This window comes from Ammodytes marinus, assembly GCF_949987685.1.
Source record: "Ammodytes marinus genome assembly, chromosome: 1".
NCBI classification, from domain to species: domain Eukaryota; kingdom Metazoa; phylum Chordata; class Actinopteri; order Uranoscopiformes; family Ammodytidae; genus Ammodytes; species Ammodytes marinus.
Genome location: NC_137230.1, coordinates 1169796 through 1187996, shown reverse-complemented (window position 1 = coordinate 1187996; position 18201 = coordinate 1169796). Strand labels below are relative to the sequence as shown.

Here is an 18201-nt window from a genome sequence, read left to right as displayed (position 1 = left end):
CGATGAGTTTAAAAAAAATAAAACATTTATAGGATTTATATAGCGCTTTATTGCCTAGGCACTCAAAGACGCTTTACAGGGTTCCTGGTTCAATTCGTTCACACACAGTCATACCGGTGGTGGTAAACTACGAGAGTAGCCACAGCTGCCCTGGGGCAGACTGACGGAAGCGTGGCTGCCATTCAGCGCCAACGGCCCCTCCGACCACCACCTCAAACATACAGCAATCATACACATTCACACAAGGCAAGGTGGGTGAAGTGTCTTGCCCAAGGACACAACAACCATGACACAGGTGGCCGGGCGGGGATCGAACCGCCAACCCTTGGATTGTTGGCCAACCCGCTTAACCACCTGAGCCACAGTCGCCCCTATCTTTGTCCCTAGCCATGTCTCTGTAAAAATGAAAACACAGCAGTCTCTGATTTCCCGTTTGGTGGATAAATCCAGCTTCAGGTAGTCCAGTTTGTTCTCTAGAGAGCGCACGTTGGCAAGCGGGATAGATGGAAGCGGTGATCTGAACGGGTTAGCTTTTAGCTTCGCTGCTATCCTACCGTGACAGCTGCGCTTCTGTCTTCTGTCACACCGCCTCCGGCGCACCCTGGGGCGGTCCATGCTGATGGGTAACTCCGCTGAGACCAACTGCCGTAACAGTCCGAGGCTATGTAGAGTGGCTAGCGATTCGGTGTTTACTGACCCAAAACCACTTAAACCACGGAGTGTCAACACAAACTGACGGCCGTAGATGTGGATAGCGATGTTCCGCTTTGCTGATGTTATAGATTTATCTTGTTCTGATGCTGTATTCTTGCCTTATTTCCTAGTTTGGCGAAAACTAACTTACTTATTACATTAAGAGCCTTATTAACACCACTCATAATGTAATTACAGCTCATAATGTAATAATAGCTCATAGTGAGAAAAGTTGCATTATCATAATTTTTACTTCTGCCATCCCTGCAGGAATGGAAGGAAACGCTTTCACCTATGTTTGTCTGTCTTTTTTTGCAAACATGCTGGAGCATTAGCCAACTTAGATGCCATATACTGTATCACTGCTCCCAATAAGTGGCAGGCCTCATAAAAAGGAAGAGAAGCCTTATTCTTTAACGCATCATCCTCCATATGTCCATGGTATAAAGCCCACAACTGCAAACACTGACAACTAGAATGTACTTAAGTGCAGACGTCTGTTTTTGAGTTTGACTATGATTTGTACATAGGTGGCGCTACAGTAACCAACTCAAAAGCTGGCAGGAGAAGAGTTTGGATCAGGGAAGAAGGAGGGGGACTGTAGTTCATGTAGTTTAATTTTCTCTGCTACAATAACTGATAATAACTCCTCCGATAAAAACACATTTTAAATTGTTCTTATAAAATAAGTAAGTGAACACTATTTCCTTCCATACAACCTGACGAAGACCTTCCAGTCAAAAGGTTGCCAATTGTTATTGTTGGTCTTTAATACCAATTTAATAAAGGCTTTTAAACATTATTTTCCTATTACTTACATTTAATACATGATACAAGCAGCATAACATGTTATTCAAACTTATTTTATTTTGGAACTTTGGAACAATAACAAAAAAGCCATCAAAAGCGTTAGAGATCTGAACATCAAACTAGTCTCACAATACCAGCTATATACAGTATGTGAGTCTAGAACAGACATAGGGGGGTCATAGAAAACATGAACCAGCTCAAAAGCTCTTCAAATGTAAACACACCAAAGTAAAATTATCCAAATAAATTTAACTAAACAATATGCAGAGGTGCATGATCATAAATGATAGTTGCCAACCAAAATAAAATCAAAGGGGCTCCATTTGTCAGTGACTGTGCCAGTGATCACTCAAATCACTTTATTTCTTCCAATGAATGTCTTTTAATATGGAACCACCCAAAAGATATGTGTCGAATCACTATTCATGTTGTTATCCACTTGGCATTTTGGCTGAAGAGCTGCCTGATGTTAGCCTGGTCCTACCAGACCATCCTTCTTAATTTCATTTGTACAGAATCGCTCAATTGAAGAAAAAAATCTACAGGAGAAAATCTGCGAATATACAGCGGACCCAGACTGACTATTGAAGGGAAATGAAAATTGAGCGAAAGTAGGTAGGCGGGCGGTGCCAGGCTAGCCTGATGTTGGATGCAAGGCCACTATTACGTCCAGCTGCTTTATATAACCTAGAAATACTTATGCAGCAGTCTTCATCCGTCACAATATTTAAACATTCAACCAAAGAATCGCATATAAAAATTATTGGTAGGAATGGCAGGGTTAGCTCTCTGAACAAGATGGAAACTCTGTTGAAGGTGCCAAGTGTTATATCCATCAACAGGCAATACTGGATAATGGTTGACAGTACAATCAAAGGCAAATTTAGGGATAGCAATGAAGGGAGTGTCAGGGTCAGCATGGAAGATATGTTTTGGCACTGTAGGACATGTAGAAGGAACAGTATCAGGGTAGGGGGTGTGATGGATACTGTAGGGGTCACCATGTAGGACATCACTGGGATCACCATGAGGGTCATCACAAGAGTCACCGTGTAGGACATCACTGGGATCTCCATGAGGGTCATCACAAGAGTCACCATGTAGGACATCACTGGAATCTCCATGAGGGTCATTGTTGGGGTCAGAGTTATTGTCATAGTCAGGGTTTTAATACTGGTCAGAGTCAGGAACAGGATCAGAGCCAGTATTATAAAGAAGAACCCTCTGCTTCTCTGCTCTCTGAATTCTTCGAATGAATCGAATGAATGGTCTGACTGGTCCATCAAGACTAACATAATGGTCCCCAAAACCTTCAGCAAAATGGCCTAGAATCAGCAATGACAGACTTTCATCAAAGTGACCATGTGGGGATACTATTGCTGTTGCATCAACTACAAGTGTTGACACAATCGTAAACTGCACATTGAATATGGTGGATGTTCTTTGTAGAGTCAAATGATCACCATACAGGTGAAACTCGAAAAATTAGAATATCGTGCAAAAGTTCATTTATTTCAGTAATTCAACTTTTAAGGTGAAAATAATATCTTATACAGACTCATTACATGCAAAGTGAGATATGTGAAGCCTTTATTTGTTATAATTGTGATTATTATGGCTTACAGTTTATAAAAACCCAAATTCAAAATCTCAGAAAATTAGAATATTACATAAAATCAATAAAAAAAGTTTTTTAAATACAGAAATGTCGGCCCTCTAGAAAGTATACTCATGCATATGTACTAAGTACTTGGTTTGGGCCCCTTTTGCATGAATTCTGGCCTCAATGCGGCGTGTGTGTATCATCTTCCTCTTGACAATATTCCATAGTTCCATGGGTGATGGACTATGTAAGCGTTGAATTATTTTGGCCTTGTGCTCAGAACGCTGCTTCTCCTGCTCCCTTGTGACACTTGTCACGTCACATACTGAAAACCATTTGATATGTTAATGGCCTGGGCTGCCTAGCATTCGGAACTTGAATTTGTATTTTGACAGATCTGCATTCCTTTTGACAACTATACCTGGTTTCACAGCATATTGTTTTTGAAAATCTGGGACCTGTGCTAACCCTCACCAACACTTTGACCTACAGTGCTGGGCTTACACTACAGGACTTTTCACGCGATTTGACAGTTGCAGACAATCTTCCAATGTCGGACTAAAATCACAGGAGTCTTGCTGGAGTTGTGGCGCGCGCCTGTAATCTCAGTCGTTTGGTGTAAATGGTAAATGGACGCTTTACATATCTTACCACATTCACCCATTCATACACACACTCATACTGCCATCAGAAGCAATTTGGGGTTCAGTGTCTTGCTCAGGGACACTTCGACATGTGGCGGGGAGACGGGGGATCGAACCTCCGACCCTGCACTCCAGAGGCAATCTCCCTACCCACTTCGCCACTGCCGCCCAAGATTTCAGCCAGTCTTCTTCCCGTCTTGACGTTCTGACATCGTTAGTCTTGAGGGGTTGGCTCAAGCGAAATGACGTGAACACTGTCACACTCTCTCCAGCACCAAACACGACACAGGAGGAGCGGCATTAGTTGCGACCTGTGTCTGCCTGTGAGGCACTTTTTTCGGACCCTTTTACTTGGCAGCCTCGGCTGGAGAACCAGACTGACAACCGCGCAACCTTAACACTTTACCGTCACATTTAGGGTTAGGAGTTAGAATTATTTGGGGACGAGATCAGCAAATAAAGCTGGTCAAATAACTACAGGATGTCCTGCGCTCGGAATATTGAATTAACTTTTTTTAAATTAAATATAATCACAATCGCGTTTCCAGTTAACGTGATCATGCATGTAATTTAGCCTACGTGATAAGGGCATATATTTACTTAACACCCAGTCCATTTTACCCTACTAAAAATACTTTTTATTTGCCTTAAATCCCCGGTAGCAGGATTGGAAATAAACTTAATCTCAAAAGGAATCTAGTTGTAGTCTTGCAATATGAGACCCCCTGTCTTTTCAAAATTTCATTCTGTGATTGAGAACTAATGATTAATTGTCCTTAGTTGTGAGTTGATTGTCTTTAGATGTAAGAGGCTGTCAGTCTTCAGTCTTTTCAAAGTATTTAAAAAGTCCTCTAGTGTAAACCCAGCATTAGTTGTAAACAGATGGTGGTGGATTTCCCCTTGATTTAGTCATACATTTCATGCAACGCTCTGTAGCCTTTAATGCCCTCCTTCGTATCTTCCTGCGGTTTTGCTCAAACTTACTCGTGTTCTGTTCTAAGTCTTCAGGAACTGCATCAGAAACTGAGCCGGGGCTAGCATCACCTGTATTGCTGGATAAGTGAAGAGTCCTGATGTTATTCTTCCGCCCATAATATCCTTCAAAAGGAGACATCCAGTTGAGAACCTTTTTTGGCCAGATTCATAACTCTTGTATAAATTGGCATATGTGCTGCCCAGTTAACAGCACCTCTCCTCGTTTGAAATTCACATAGTCATACATGATTTTTCAACGTACCACCCGGTGTGTTCTCTCAACTTTACCTTGACTCTGGGGGTGGTATAGAGAGCTCTGAATGACTTTGACCTGATATGACTCCATCAGCGTCTGGACTGCACCTTTGAATTCTTTGCCCTGATCATGCTGCAAAATCTTGGGTGGGCCATGTTCAGTGTAGATTTCAATGTTTAGCAATCTCTTTGCTCTTCAGAGGGTGTAGCCATATGTATCTGCTAAACACATCAAGGATGGTTAGAATGTACCTATATCTAACGTTTCTATGCTTGACAGCCCATTTTCCCATGTCGAGAAGGTCGATTTGATGACGCTCTTGAACTGTTTTAGCTCTGATCGGCTTGGGAATGGCCTTGTTTTGAAAAGTAGCTCTGTGAAGATGATGGCGCCTGGACCTGTCCAATACCTTTTGCACATTTTGTGTGCTGATGCTGGAATACTGATCCTTTAAGTATATATTACGTTTTTTGACACGACAACCCTTGGTCACAAAGGGTGGGAAGTTATTCCTGTAGAACTCAAACTTTGAAGCTACTGTTTTCACTGGTTTTAATCATGTCAGGTCATGTCAAACTGTTCAAAGTATGGCTTCGCTCCGGGTAAACACTGTGTTCGCAGTCACGCAGTGTCTCTCTAGTATCACGAGAGCACGGCAGAGACGGTGGGAGGGCCCGGCAGAGAGGTGGGAGGGGCCAGCCAGATCGCAGGCTGCAGACACCAATATAGGTCATCCGGAGACCAGAGGAACATCAGGGTATAGAGGCTTGCTACAATAAATGATCTGAACGGGTTTTTCAGCAAACATTTAAAAAAATAAGTATTAGGGACTACTTAGACCATATAAAATTGACAGCAAAGTGCATAATATGTGAGCTTTAATCATTTATTAAAGTTATAAGTCGGGGTACCACCATTCACTTTAGAATAGAAAAATAATAGCAAGTTTGTCTCGTTTTATCAATGGTTTATTTTTAATGTTGATTAGTCTAGTGATCAGTTAAATACATCAATATTAATAAAAACCTAGTTGAATTATCACTCTATCAAATCTAATAACCAATCAATTATTATTGATTTTATAAATCTGACAATAGGACCACAATACTGAAGGTTAATGAGTTCTTGACGTGTTAGAGTTTGACTTACCACAAAATATTCACAGAAATGAATCAAAGACCCTTCAGGTTACAATATAAAGTAAGTTTATTTTAACAATAAGGAACTTAAGGTAACATCATCCAAATATACAGGCACAGAGAAATTCTACCTAACAACAATCAAAACTTAATAAAAGAAACCTCTAGAAAAAAGGTTGTATATCTGTACACAAATGTCTGTATGTGTCAGCGTGAGTGTGAGTGTGTGGGCTAGCAACAGGGGAACCAAAATGATGGACTACAAAAACAAGGCAGGAGTTTGAGAGAACTACAAAATGGCGGACAATATCATGGGAGTTGGAAGTCATGCATGACTTTGAGATGGTTTTTAACCAGTGGGGGAGAGTCACGTGCAAAAACTCTTTTGCCTTGTCTCAAATCGAACACAAGGAAGAAATCATGAAACCAAAATGCGGCAGACTTGAATTCCCTGCGATCTTTAACTTTACAATTACAGCCAACATTCATGTAGCCTATTCGTTAAGACTACGGGAGTGTAACGTGTGTGTTCCCGTGGGAGTGTAATATGTGTGTCTGCCTTAACTAGAGTGGCACCGATCAGCTGTTAATCTCCGCTGCCATGGCGGAGAGGAGAAAGACCGGCTGCGTTTATGCTTCGCTCCGTGACCCACGGTCTCTCTCGGTCGGTGATGAATGAAGTGCGAGAACAAATGTGTTTGTGTAAAATTAATCCAGAAAGGCCTATTATAAGTCATGTAGGTCTATCATATTTTGGGAGTTCCTTTGCAAAACGGAAGAAGCCATTCTTACAATTGATAGTCTCAGTGTCCCCCGCTTGTGGCACAAACACTGCTTCGTGAGGATGCACTCCTTGGCGTCCACTTTTATGTTGGATCGCTTCTTAATTTATTTTTGCCACAGTCCGACATTCTGAGGCTGCAGAGTTCACAGAGATCGCCAAACTACATTTTCCCATGTTGCAACCTCCCCAACGGGAAATTCAGCGTGATCCACACCACGTGGAGTCTGTTTTTCCATTTCCAGTCAGCGTTTGCCACAATCGCCTTCATGCACTCAGTGAATTATATTAATTTGGGGTGTTTCAATGACTATTAATGATGCCAGCAAAGGCTGCGCCACATTTGGAGCACATTTGTGATTTACAAAAGGAAACGGGTGTAGGACTTGCGTGAGCAATAATAAATCTGAACATCTCTGTGCTCATGCATTTCCCTAAATCCTACGAAATCCTTTTTCAGAATTGAGCATATATGCATAAAAGCACATAAAGCAATACAAAACAATGACGAGAATTAACTTAATTGAAAATTAATAAAAGTGTGTGTGTGTGTGTGTGTGTGTGTGTGTGTGTGTGTGTGTGTGTGTGTGTGTGTGTGTGTGTGTGTGTGTGTGTGTCCTGTCTGTGTGTGTGTGAGTGACGTTTCTGGTGTATGTTGAAACCTATGGTGTGTGCTAATATCCAAAAGTGTCCTGCTTACGTTGTTGTTTCCCAGAATAGGCAGAGCATTTCGTCAGCAGGACAACAAGTCGATTTGTAGTAACCTCATACAGCTTCCTTCTTAGCTTACTCTGATTATTAGATGACCTCTTAAAAACTACTACATTATGCTCCGACTTTAATTCATCGCAATTAACGCGTTTTTGCTGACAGCCCTAATTTAAACACATGGTCAGGGCTTGTCTTATTAGCTGTTGGCTTTGTTTATTTACGAATATTTTGTAGTTGTGTTGCTTTAAATCCCTCCAGTCTTTCAGGTTTGTTGACAGCCTCTTGCTTTCTAATCTCCTATAGATTTCTTTCTATTATGGGTTTGCCATCACGTGGAAATGTCTCCTCCAACATGACACAGATGTAAAATCAAGGTATGTCTCCTCAAACAAGATAACTATCTTTCAATATTTTCAAATAGGACTTACTTGTCCATATAGAACAGGGGTGGCCAACCTGCGGCTCGCGAGCCGCATGCGGCTCTTTGCCTTGCTTCGTGCGGCTCTTCAGTTCATATCAAATTTTGTGATTATAATTATTATTTTTTTTTTTTCTATACTTTTTTTTGTGTGGGCCTATGTGTGTGCATGTTCGCAAACGTTTCATGCGGCTCTTACGTTCGTTTTACATGTTGTTTATTATTACATTTTTTATTTTGTTAATGTGTATGTGTATGCCTGTTCGCAAATGTTTAATCGAGGACGCAACATAACGTTCGCAAACGTTTGGTGTGGACGCAACCTAAAACTGCCCGCTTAGCTTGGAGGGAGGTTTTCCGTGAGTAAACAATTTGTGTCAAGTTCGCTCCGAAACAGAGTGGGAGAGTTTATATTTTTTGTTGAACGTTATACCAAGCCATTCTGCCTTATATGCCAGGCGTCATTAGCGCATTTCAAGGCTTCAAATCTTCAGCGCCACTTCAGCTCACTCCATGCTAAAAGTAAGTCCCACTAAGCAACATGCATAGTAAGAGAAAAACGCTATTGTAAATTGTTATATTTTTGTTTGTGGACTTGGTTGAACTGAGAGTTTGTGTGTGAGGCAGTGCACACAATGTTCATTGTTGAAAATGACTGGCCTGTCGTCTTAGTACTGTAGGAGTCCAGTTCTGTCATTATCACAGGGGCGGCCTTAACGATCTGGGGGTCCGTTTCAAGTCCTAGTATGGGGCCCCCCGTTTTTTTTTTTTTTTTTTTTTTTTAATAAATAATGCGAAAATTAAAAAGATTGTGGAATCCAGTTGGTTCTTCGACGGATTATGAGATAATAGGCCCCTGGACCAAGACTCTCAAAGGGCCCCCCACTCCTACCTATCCAGTCAGTTACACTGACTTTTCCGCACAGATACATAAAATGATTGGCAAAAAACATATTAAGAAAGTCAGTGTTTCCCAGATGATTTTGGGACACTGTGGGAGGGACCCTGGTCCTTGTTGGGGGGTCAGGGGGCATTGCACACTGGAAGAAAATGTGTACCATTTTAAAGTAAAATGCATCAATCTGATGCACTTAGAGAGGAAAATTTTGAGGCTAAATCAAATCTTGAGCTGCAGAAGGAACATTATTTTTCTGATTTTTCTTAAGCAGGCAGCATCCTTTACTCTGCAACTGCAAAAACAGTAGATTGGTCTGCAGACCCATGTTATATGATGGAGAGACCCATTTCAACAGATAAAGGGTGGATAGCTACTTTTTATGAACAGTATATCATTTACACATAGAAAGTTTATTCCTGTATGTGTGGGGGCCTTAGAGGCCCCTCATGAAGCCCCTAATACAGAGCTAATAATGCTGTTGCTTTACAATTGCTTTTGTATCTCTCCCCTACTAGTTGAGGGGCCCATGATGATTTATTTCCTTATATTTAGGCTATTCCTTTTTGGAACCTTTTATTGACATGAGTGACTGAGCTCTGCATTATCATTTTGGTTGTGACATTTACAGTAAATCTGACTGAGCAGAGGTCTGTGTGTGTGTGTGTGTGTGTGTGTGTGTGTGTGTGTGTGTGTGTGTGTGTGTGTGTGTGTGTGTGTGTGTGTGTGTGTGTGTGTGTGTGTGTGTGTGTGTGTGTGTGTGTGTGTGTGTGTGTGTGTGTGTGTGTGTGTGTGTGTGTGTGTGTGTGTGTGTGTGTGTGTGTGTGTGTGTGTGTGTGTGTGTGTGAGGAAGGGATGGGGGGATGTTCATGTGTACCCGTGTGTACGATGTGGCTCTTTGCAGTAACACAGTAAAAAATGTGGCTCTTAGTCTCTGACTGGTTGGCCAGCCCTGATATAGAACTAGACACGTTACGGAGCATCCTGACCCCTCAGGTTTATTGTAAGCACCAATAACTTGCTTCTTATTTTTAACTTTCTTGTCATTTTAATGTTCTTTTTCTGCATATTTGGATTTGGAATGCATTTGTATGCCCTTATAAAGCGATTTGAATTTCCTTGTTTGAATGCTGCGTATGAATTAACTGGCCTCGCTTTTAATATAACCTAATATGATTATTATGCAGGCCACACCGAGGGCCGGAGAGTTAAAGCGGCTACGAGTAACATTTAAATATCTTTTAATCAGCCTCATGGTTCCTTTGATAATCATAAATTACCTTTAACAGCAAACGAGACCATCAGTGCAAAGAAAGACGTTTTTATATAGTTTTTATTACTACTTTTGGTCTGGTCGCACACCCAGTCCGATTTTCGGTTTGCGCGTACATGCTCTATGGTCACATATCCGTATTGGTCGCAGATTTCAGTGTGGCGCAGCAACGCGATTTGAGAAGCCTATCCCTCCAGGTGAGGGAACCTGAATGTTTACGAAAGTAAAAGTGAGGTTTTGTCTTTCTTACGAGAATACAGGTGAAACTCGAAAAATTAGAATATCGTGCAAAAGTTAATTTATTTCAGTAATTCAACTTTATAGGTGAAAATAATATATTATACAGACTCAGTACATGCAAAGTGAGATATGTGAAGCCTTTATTTTTTATAATTGTGATTATTATGGCTTACAGTTTATAAAAAAAACCCAAATTCAAAATCTCAGAAAATTAGAATATTACATTGAATCAATAAAAAAAGGATTTTAAATACAGAAATGTCGGCCCTCTAGAAAGTATAATCATGCATATGTACTAAGTACTTGGTTTGGGCCCCTTTTGCACGAATTATTGCCTAAATGCGGTGTGGCATGGATGCTACAGTCTGTGGCACTGCTGAGGTGTTATGGAAGCCCAGGTTGCTTTGATGTGGCCTTCAGCTCGTCTGTATTGTTGGGTCTGGTGTGTATCATCTTCCTCTTGACAATAGTCCATAGTTTCTCTATGGAGTTCAGGTCAGGAGAGTTGTCTGGCCATTCATGCACAGTAATACCATGGTCAGTCAACCAGTTACCAGTGGTTTATGGTACCGTGGGCAGGTGCCAAGTCTAGCTGGAAATGGAAATTGTCATCTCCGTAAAGCTTGTCAACAGACAGAAGCATGAAGTGCTCTAAAATCTTCTGGTAGATGGCTGTGGTGACTTTGGACTTGATAACACAGTGGACCAACAGCAGCAGATGACATGATACCTCAAATCATCACTGATCCAAATTAAATGTTGCGTTTCATTTGGAAATCAAGGTCCCACAGTCTAGAGGAAGAGTAGAGGGGCACAAAAAACAGTTTCAACAGTCAGTGATGATTTGAGGCACCATGTCATCTGATGGTGTTGGTCCACTGTGTTATCAAGTCCAAAGTCACCAGAGCTGCCTACCAGGATATTTTAGAGCACTTCATATTTCCTGTCTGTTGACAAGCATTATGGAGATGCTGAATTACTTTTTCCAGCCAGACTTGACACCTGTCCACAGTGCCAAAACCACAAGTAACTGGTTGACTGACCATGGTATTACTGTGTTGATTGGCCAGACAACTCTCCTGACCTGAACCCAATAGAGAAACTATGGACTATTGTCAAGAGGAAGATGGTACACACCAGACCCAACAATACAGACGAGCTGAAGGCCACTATCAAAGCAACCTGGGCTTCCATAACATCTCAGCAGTGCCACAGACTGTAGCATCCATGCCACACCGCATTTAGGCAATAATTCGTGCAAAAGGGGCCCAAACCAAGTACTTAGTACATGTGCATGATTATACTTTCTAAAGGGCCGACATTTCTGTATTTAAAATCCTTTTTTTTATTGATTTTATGTAATATTCTAATTTTCTGAGATTTTGAATTTGGAGTTTTCATAAGCTGTAAACCATAATAATCACAATTATAACAAATACAGGCTTGAAATATCTCACTTTGAATGTAATGAGTCTATATAATATATTAGTTTCACCATTTAGGTTGAATTACTGAAATAAATGAACTTTTGCACACTATTCAAATTTTTCGAGTTTCACCGGTATATATATGTTTTGCTATTATTAGGCAACTATTAGTATGCAGAATTATTATGCAACTAAGTAAAAAAACGAAAATGTTCCCATCTGTTAAAGTGAGGATAATAAAACAACTCAAAATGTATAAATAAAAATTTCCGACATGTCAACAAAAAAAAACAGTGACTAATATAGCCACCCTTCTTTTCAATAACTGTCACAAGCCTTCCATTCATGGAGACCAGGGGTTGACACTAAGGTTTCAAAAGCACTTGCCCATAGGGCAAGTACAGGTAATGTTTTACTAAAGCGACTTTAATGTGAAAATAGATTAACACTGTTGACACCTTGTTTGGTGTCCTCTAAAAAGGTTCCATTGTTGCCTGGGTATCTTGCAGCACCTTTCTTTATTTGTTTGTGTTTTCTGTATTAGACTCATTTGATTTGATTCTAAAAATACATTCATGCTAGTAGTTCACTCTTAAAAGTTTGGAAATTACCCAGTTAAGTGTATACACCTGTGCTTTTGCAGGTTTGGATTTAGTGACTCATTTTTGGATACCTTTTTAAATCCAATTTTCAAAGAACAGAAAACTCCAGACTTGTTGAATCATCAACAATCAAAAAAGCTAACTCTGTGGTCCATGTTAACCATTTAAGCCTTTTTCAACCGTATATTAACGCTTATCATCGGTGCACATCATCCGCCCCTATCCAGCATCTCTCTCAGATTGTGATTTTTTTTTTTTAAATAGAGTCGTGCTGGTAGCAGCGGAGCCCCGTTCCTCCCCTCAGGAGAGAGGGCTCAGACAGCACTTGGGCCACAGGGCTCCGCTGCTATTAAAACTATAATAATTACGTGTTTGTTGATTGGATGTAGGGAGGTGAAAAATAAATGATTGTCCGAAAAAAGTCTCAAAAGTTATAATTGTTGTTTAATTATATCAATTCACAGGATACAGTATGCAACAAGTCAAAGAGCAGCAGAAAAAAGTGAAGTCCCATCTACAGCAGGATCATTTTAAAGCAAAACATAACAAGGCTGATCATTGGCTAACTTGTGTCATGTGTTTCATAGTTCTTCCTCTTCTGGCTGACGTCATCTCCTGCATTATGGGAAAAATAATGAACTATGCCTATGTCCTTGAAGATAAGATGTTTTGCTCAGCTGAGTAAACGGAATTACAGGAGGCCTTTGTTTAAAACGATACCTCATCTTGCCCCTAGCCTTATCTTATGGGAAAAGCATCATAAAGTTATCAAGGGGCTTTTTGTTGCAAATGCATATTTCACTCCCTTCCTTTCTCACGAGTTCTGGAGTGAGAGAAAATGAGAGAAGTTTAGACACAAGTTAAGAATATATCGATTGTTCTATTGATTATCTATGAGTAAATGCAAATTAATGAGGGGGGGCATAATATCATTAGAATTAGAAATATATTTTCCCAACACTGCTCTCAGCTCCTGGTGGGCTTCACCGAACATAAACAGTGAGGTGGGATCCTGGCCCCTTGGAAGACTGGGCTCACCAACTGCCCATCTCACCTGCTCTGTTGGGGAGGTGGAATGTGAGTGACGGCCAAGCCAGAGGAAACTCTGGTGGAAGCCTGCAGCGTCCTGACATGCAATATGTCCAAATAAAACATCGCATTCCCCTCCCTCTCTCCCCTTTCATATATCAGTGATTATATATATAACATTTGTACATGGGGAGGTCTACTGAGAGCTTTTTTTTTATTATTGTATTTCACTATAAATGGTCTACATTTAATTTTGTCGGTTACGGTTAATATCCGGTTAATGAGCGTCTGTAACCTGTTACAGAAAAATAAGTATAAGAGAATTTGGAGAAGCTGTTTCCAGATCTGGCCATCACTCTTTGGCTCCAGCTGCCCCAATAGAAGACACTGTGACTTTGATAGAAATCAGGTGTGTGTGTGTGTGTGTGTGTGTGTGTGTGTGTGTGTGTGTGTGTGTGTGTGTGTGTGTGTGTGTTGGCAGGAAGCGGATGAAAGCACTGGAGACTCTCCTGGGTTTGATCCAAAACTCTCCTCACCATGATCCACAGTCTGCACAGCTCCAGGACCACATGGACAAACTTCGTGCCAAGTTCAGACAGGTACAGGTACTATAGTGAAGGAACAGTGCATCTGTAATGTAAAGCATAGCGCTTTGAGTGGAACAAACCAAACAACTGTAGGGGCACCCTTAGCTCAGTTGGTAGGGCGTCCCCCCCCATGGGCCTCGGCCAGCAGCGGACCCGGGTTCGATTCCAGCCCGCGGTCGTTCTCTGCATGTCACTCCCCTCTCTGCCCCATTTCAACTATGTCTCTACACTATCAATAAAGCATAAAAAAAATGCCCAAAAAATATCTTAAAAAAAGAAAAACTGCTAGCAATTTACCTTAGCCTTGATAGCATACGTTTAAAATAAACAATGTCACTGTCTTGTTCAAATGGTTTGTATGTATTTGACTTTGCACTGAAAAATTATGAACAAGAAACAATGTCTTTGACTTTGAGTGGACTTTGAATCCTTTTGAGGTGAAGCATTAAAACATTTTGATTAACACAGGGACATACAGTGCCTTGCAAAAGTATTCATACCCCTTGAAATGTTCGACATTTAGTCACGTTATAACCACACGGGTACATTTATTTTATTGGGATTTTATGTGATAGACCAGGGGTGCCCACTGTTTTTCAGCTTGTGAGCTACTTTGAAAATGACCAAGTCAAAGTGAGCTGCCACCTACTATTAGGGGTCAAAAGTCACGGTTCGGTACGTTCCTTGGTTTTTAAGTCACAGTTCTGTTCTGTACGGTACGGTTCTCAGTTAAGAGGAAAAATGTGTGCAGAATTGCAGCCTAAAGGTATATTCCAGTATAGAAAAGAAAAAACTGCTGCATACAACCAAAGTCTCCAATAAATAAAATACTTCTTAAATAAAAGTGAAAGTTCTGCACCGCAAACCAAACAAGCCTGTACATATTTATTTAAACATATTGAAAATGAATGTACAATATAAGTTGGTGTACCTTGCATAACTGCATGAACCTAGGGATGCACCGATCCACTATTTTTAGTTCCGATCCGATTCCGATATCTGGGTTTTGGATATCGGTCGATACCGATACTGTCCGATACAATATCATAATTGTTATAATTTTTTTTGTTGGTGGTGATGTTATGTATTAGGCTAGGAAGGCTTAAGCAATTCTAATTTAAAAGAGCAAGAAATATACACAAATGCAGGCTTCAAAAGCACTTGCCCATAGGGCAAGTACAGGTAATGTTTTACTTGCCCGAATGTCGTGTTCACTTGCCGAAAAAAACTGTAAAACAATGATATATATAGGCTAATTAAATTATACATTTTAGCGAACCGTATCTCTTAAATGCAAACACAGCTTACTAGTCTCATCCTGACCACATACAACCAACAACAATTCATATAAGCCTAAATATCATGACATCACACTACACCAAGAGCTTGGTCCTGCTGCAGCATCGTAAAAGGGCCTCTTTTTGCCAGGCACCTGGCCTGGTTTTGGGGGTCTCAGTCTAGCTCAGAGTCAAGCTGAAGGTAAGCTTCCACACAAAAGTGTTCAGAAAAATTTTACTTATTTTACTTATTTAAAACGGTCACATTGTGCGAAAAAGTGATAGTCTGCCATACAATTATTGAAGTCCACCATGTTAAAGCTATTGCCCAGTTATACTGTAAGTAGGGAGGGGGATCATTAATTTCTATTCATATTGATACCATTATAAAGACTCCACAATCCAAATCTTTATCGATACTTTTCTATTATTTTGTTAAAAGAGAACTGGTATTATTGCTTTAATTGCTTATAATATTAGAAGAGCTAAGGATAGGACTTTAAACAGGTCATAATTCCATATTTAGGCCTACTAATAATTTTATATTGCTGGGGAAACACGTTTTTCACCCAAACTGTATTATTCAAGCTTCTCACGAAAAACTTAAATTTATTTTTTTCTTGATGTTACATTTGAACACATCATGATGTAATTTTATTGACCTTTGCCTAATAATCATTTTACTGAGCCGACCTGAACACATCACATTTGAACCGTTTGCGATTTTTTTTTTAAAGCCAACTAGTTCTTATCCTGCAGATTTTAATATGGATTTAAAAACTATCCGATTTTTTAACTGCGGGACTTGCTACAGAGTCTCTCGTTTTGTTGATCACCGCTGCTTTGAATGAATGATGAGACGGTGCCGAGCCCGTCTGCAGCATGGTCTGCAGCGGCTCAGCGGACGGATTTTTTATTATTTTTTTGGAGACAGAGTTGAAGCAGGTTGAAGGAGTTTCTTCAAGACAGTCGAAGGTACAACACTTTTACAGTCTATGATGCAGACCACTGATGGAATAATTTGCCAAAGTAGGCCTAATTAGTTGAAGATGACCCGACTCTACTCGATATTTAAAATTACATCATGTGATTGTGACCTACTGGACTCCATAGCGGTATCGATAAGCTCAAACGTTATTGATTTCTGGGGTTTGAATATAGCGGAACCAGGTCCGTAGCCTAATAGAGCCGGCTTTCGGAACTTAGACAGCGAAACTGCGCGCACACAGGCTGTTGTGTGTGTGTGTGTGTGTGTTTGTGAGCGAGTGAGAGAGAGAGAGAGAGCGAGAGAGCGTGACACTGCTGGCTGCCGCGCGCAGCTGCTCAATAGTAAACATAGCCGATCTATTTTGTGTGAGTTAGCGGGGAAAAAATTGTTTTGCGGACTCTAAAACACATGAATAAATAGCTTAGACTACTGACAACTCATCTAAAATCCACTTTCCCGGTCGGGCAACCAAAAAGCAATATCAACTTGTCTGAACATTATTTTCACTTGCCCCGGGCAAGCGGGCAAGCGTTAGTGTCAACCACTGCAAATGCATATAGGTTGATCTTAAAGGCAGAATTATAGTCATACAAAAAAAATCCTTCTCAATGATCACTTCTGTCCCACTAGAATATGTGGTGGTCTGTTTGTCTAAACAGTCTCTCTCTGGCTGTATTTTACATAGTAGAATTTGTCACAGTGCAGAAGCCTTTCCACTTCCTTGACTTGGATTAGCTTTGGTTAGCTCACTGGCTAACAAACTGATATTTACTGTATGTCAAAATAGAAAGTGGTGTCCTCTCTCTCTCCACCGAACGTCGGCGCATGCTCGCATGGCTCGTTCGCTCATTCATAGTAAAAAAAATAATAAAAAAAATTAAATAATTATTATTATTTTTTAAGAATGCCACGCGATCGACCCACACTACCCTCACGATCGACCGGTCGATCGCGATCGACCTAGTGGGCACCCCTGTGATAGACCAACACACAGTGGCGCATAATTGTGAAGTGGAATGAAAATGAAACATGGTTTTAAATTTGTTTTAATACTGTGGCGTGCCAAAGTATTCAGCCCCCTGAGTCAATGCTTTGTAGAACCACCTTTCGCTGCAATTACAGCTCCAAGTCTATTTGAGTATGTCTCTACCAGCTTTGCCTATCTACAGACTGACATTTTTGCCCATTCTTCTTTAAAAAATAGCTTGAGCTTCAGATTTAGCATCAGATTGGATGGAGAGCGTCTGTGAACAGCAATTTTCAAGTATTCCAGAGATTCTCAATTGTATTGAGGTCTGGACTTTGACTGGACCATTCTAACACATGACTATGCTTTGATTTAAACTATTCCATAGTAGATGTGGCTATATTTTTAGGCTAGTTGTCCCTCTGGAAGGTGAACCTCCACCCCAGTCTCAAGTCTTTTTCTGTCCTGTATTTGGCTCCATACATCTTCCCATCAACTCTAACCAGCTTCCCTGTCCCTGCTGAAGAACAGGACCCGCAAAGCATGATGCTGCCACCACCATGTTTCATGGTGGGGATGGTGTGTATAGGGTGATGTGCAGTGTTAGTTTCTGCCACACATTGCATTTTGCATTCAGGCCAAAAAGTTTGGTCTCATAATATGCTGTGTCCCCCGCATGGCTTGTGGCAAGGGTTGGAGGAAGGTGCTCTGGTCAGATGAGACCAAAAAGGACATTTTTGGCCTTAACGCAAAGTGCAATGTGTGGTGGAAAACTAACACTGCACATCACCCTATACACACCATCCCCACTGTGAAACAGGGTGGGGGCAGCATCATGCGTTGGGGATTCTTTTCTTCAGCAGGGACAGGGAAGCTGGTCAGAGTT

The 18201-nt window shown here is 40.8% G+C and overlaps 1 protein-coding gene across 1 annotated transcript in view; it reads left to right on the top strand.

Annotated features, from left to right (window-relative positions):
• lto1 (LTO1 maturation factor of ABCE1) overlaps positions 1-18201 on the top strand; it is a 50516-nt gene that overhangs the window by 20720 nt on the left and 11595 nt on the right. The window contains exons 3-4 of the mRNA XM_080053841.1: positions 7916-7986; positions 13978-14095. Coding sequence (XP_079909967.1) covers positions 7916-7986; positions 13978-14095 — 189 coding nt within the window. The remainder of the gene's footprint in view (positions 1-7915; positions 7987-13977; positions 14096-18201) is intronic.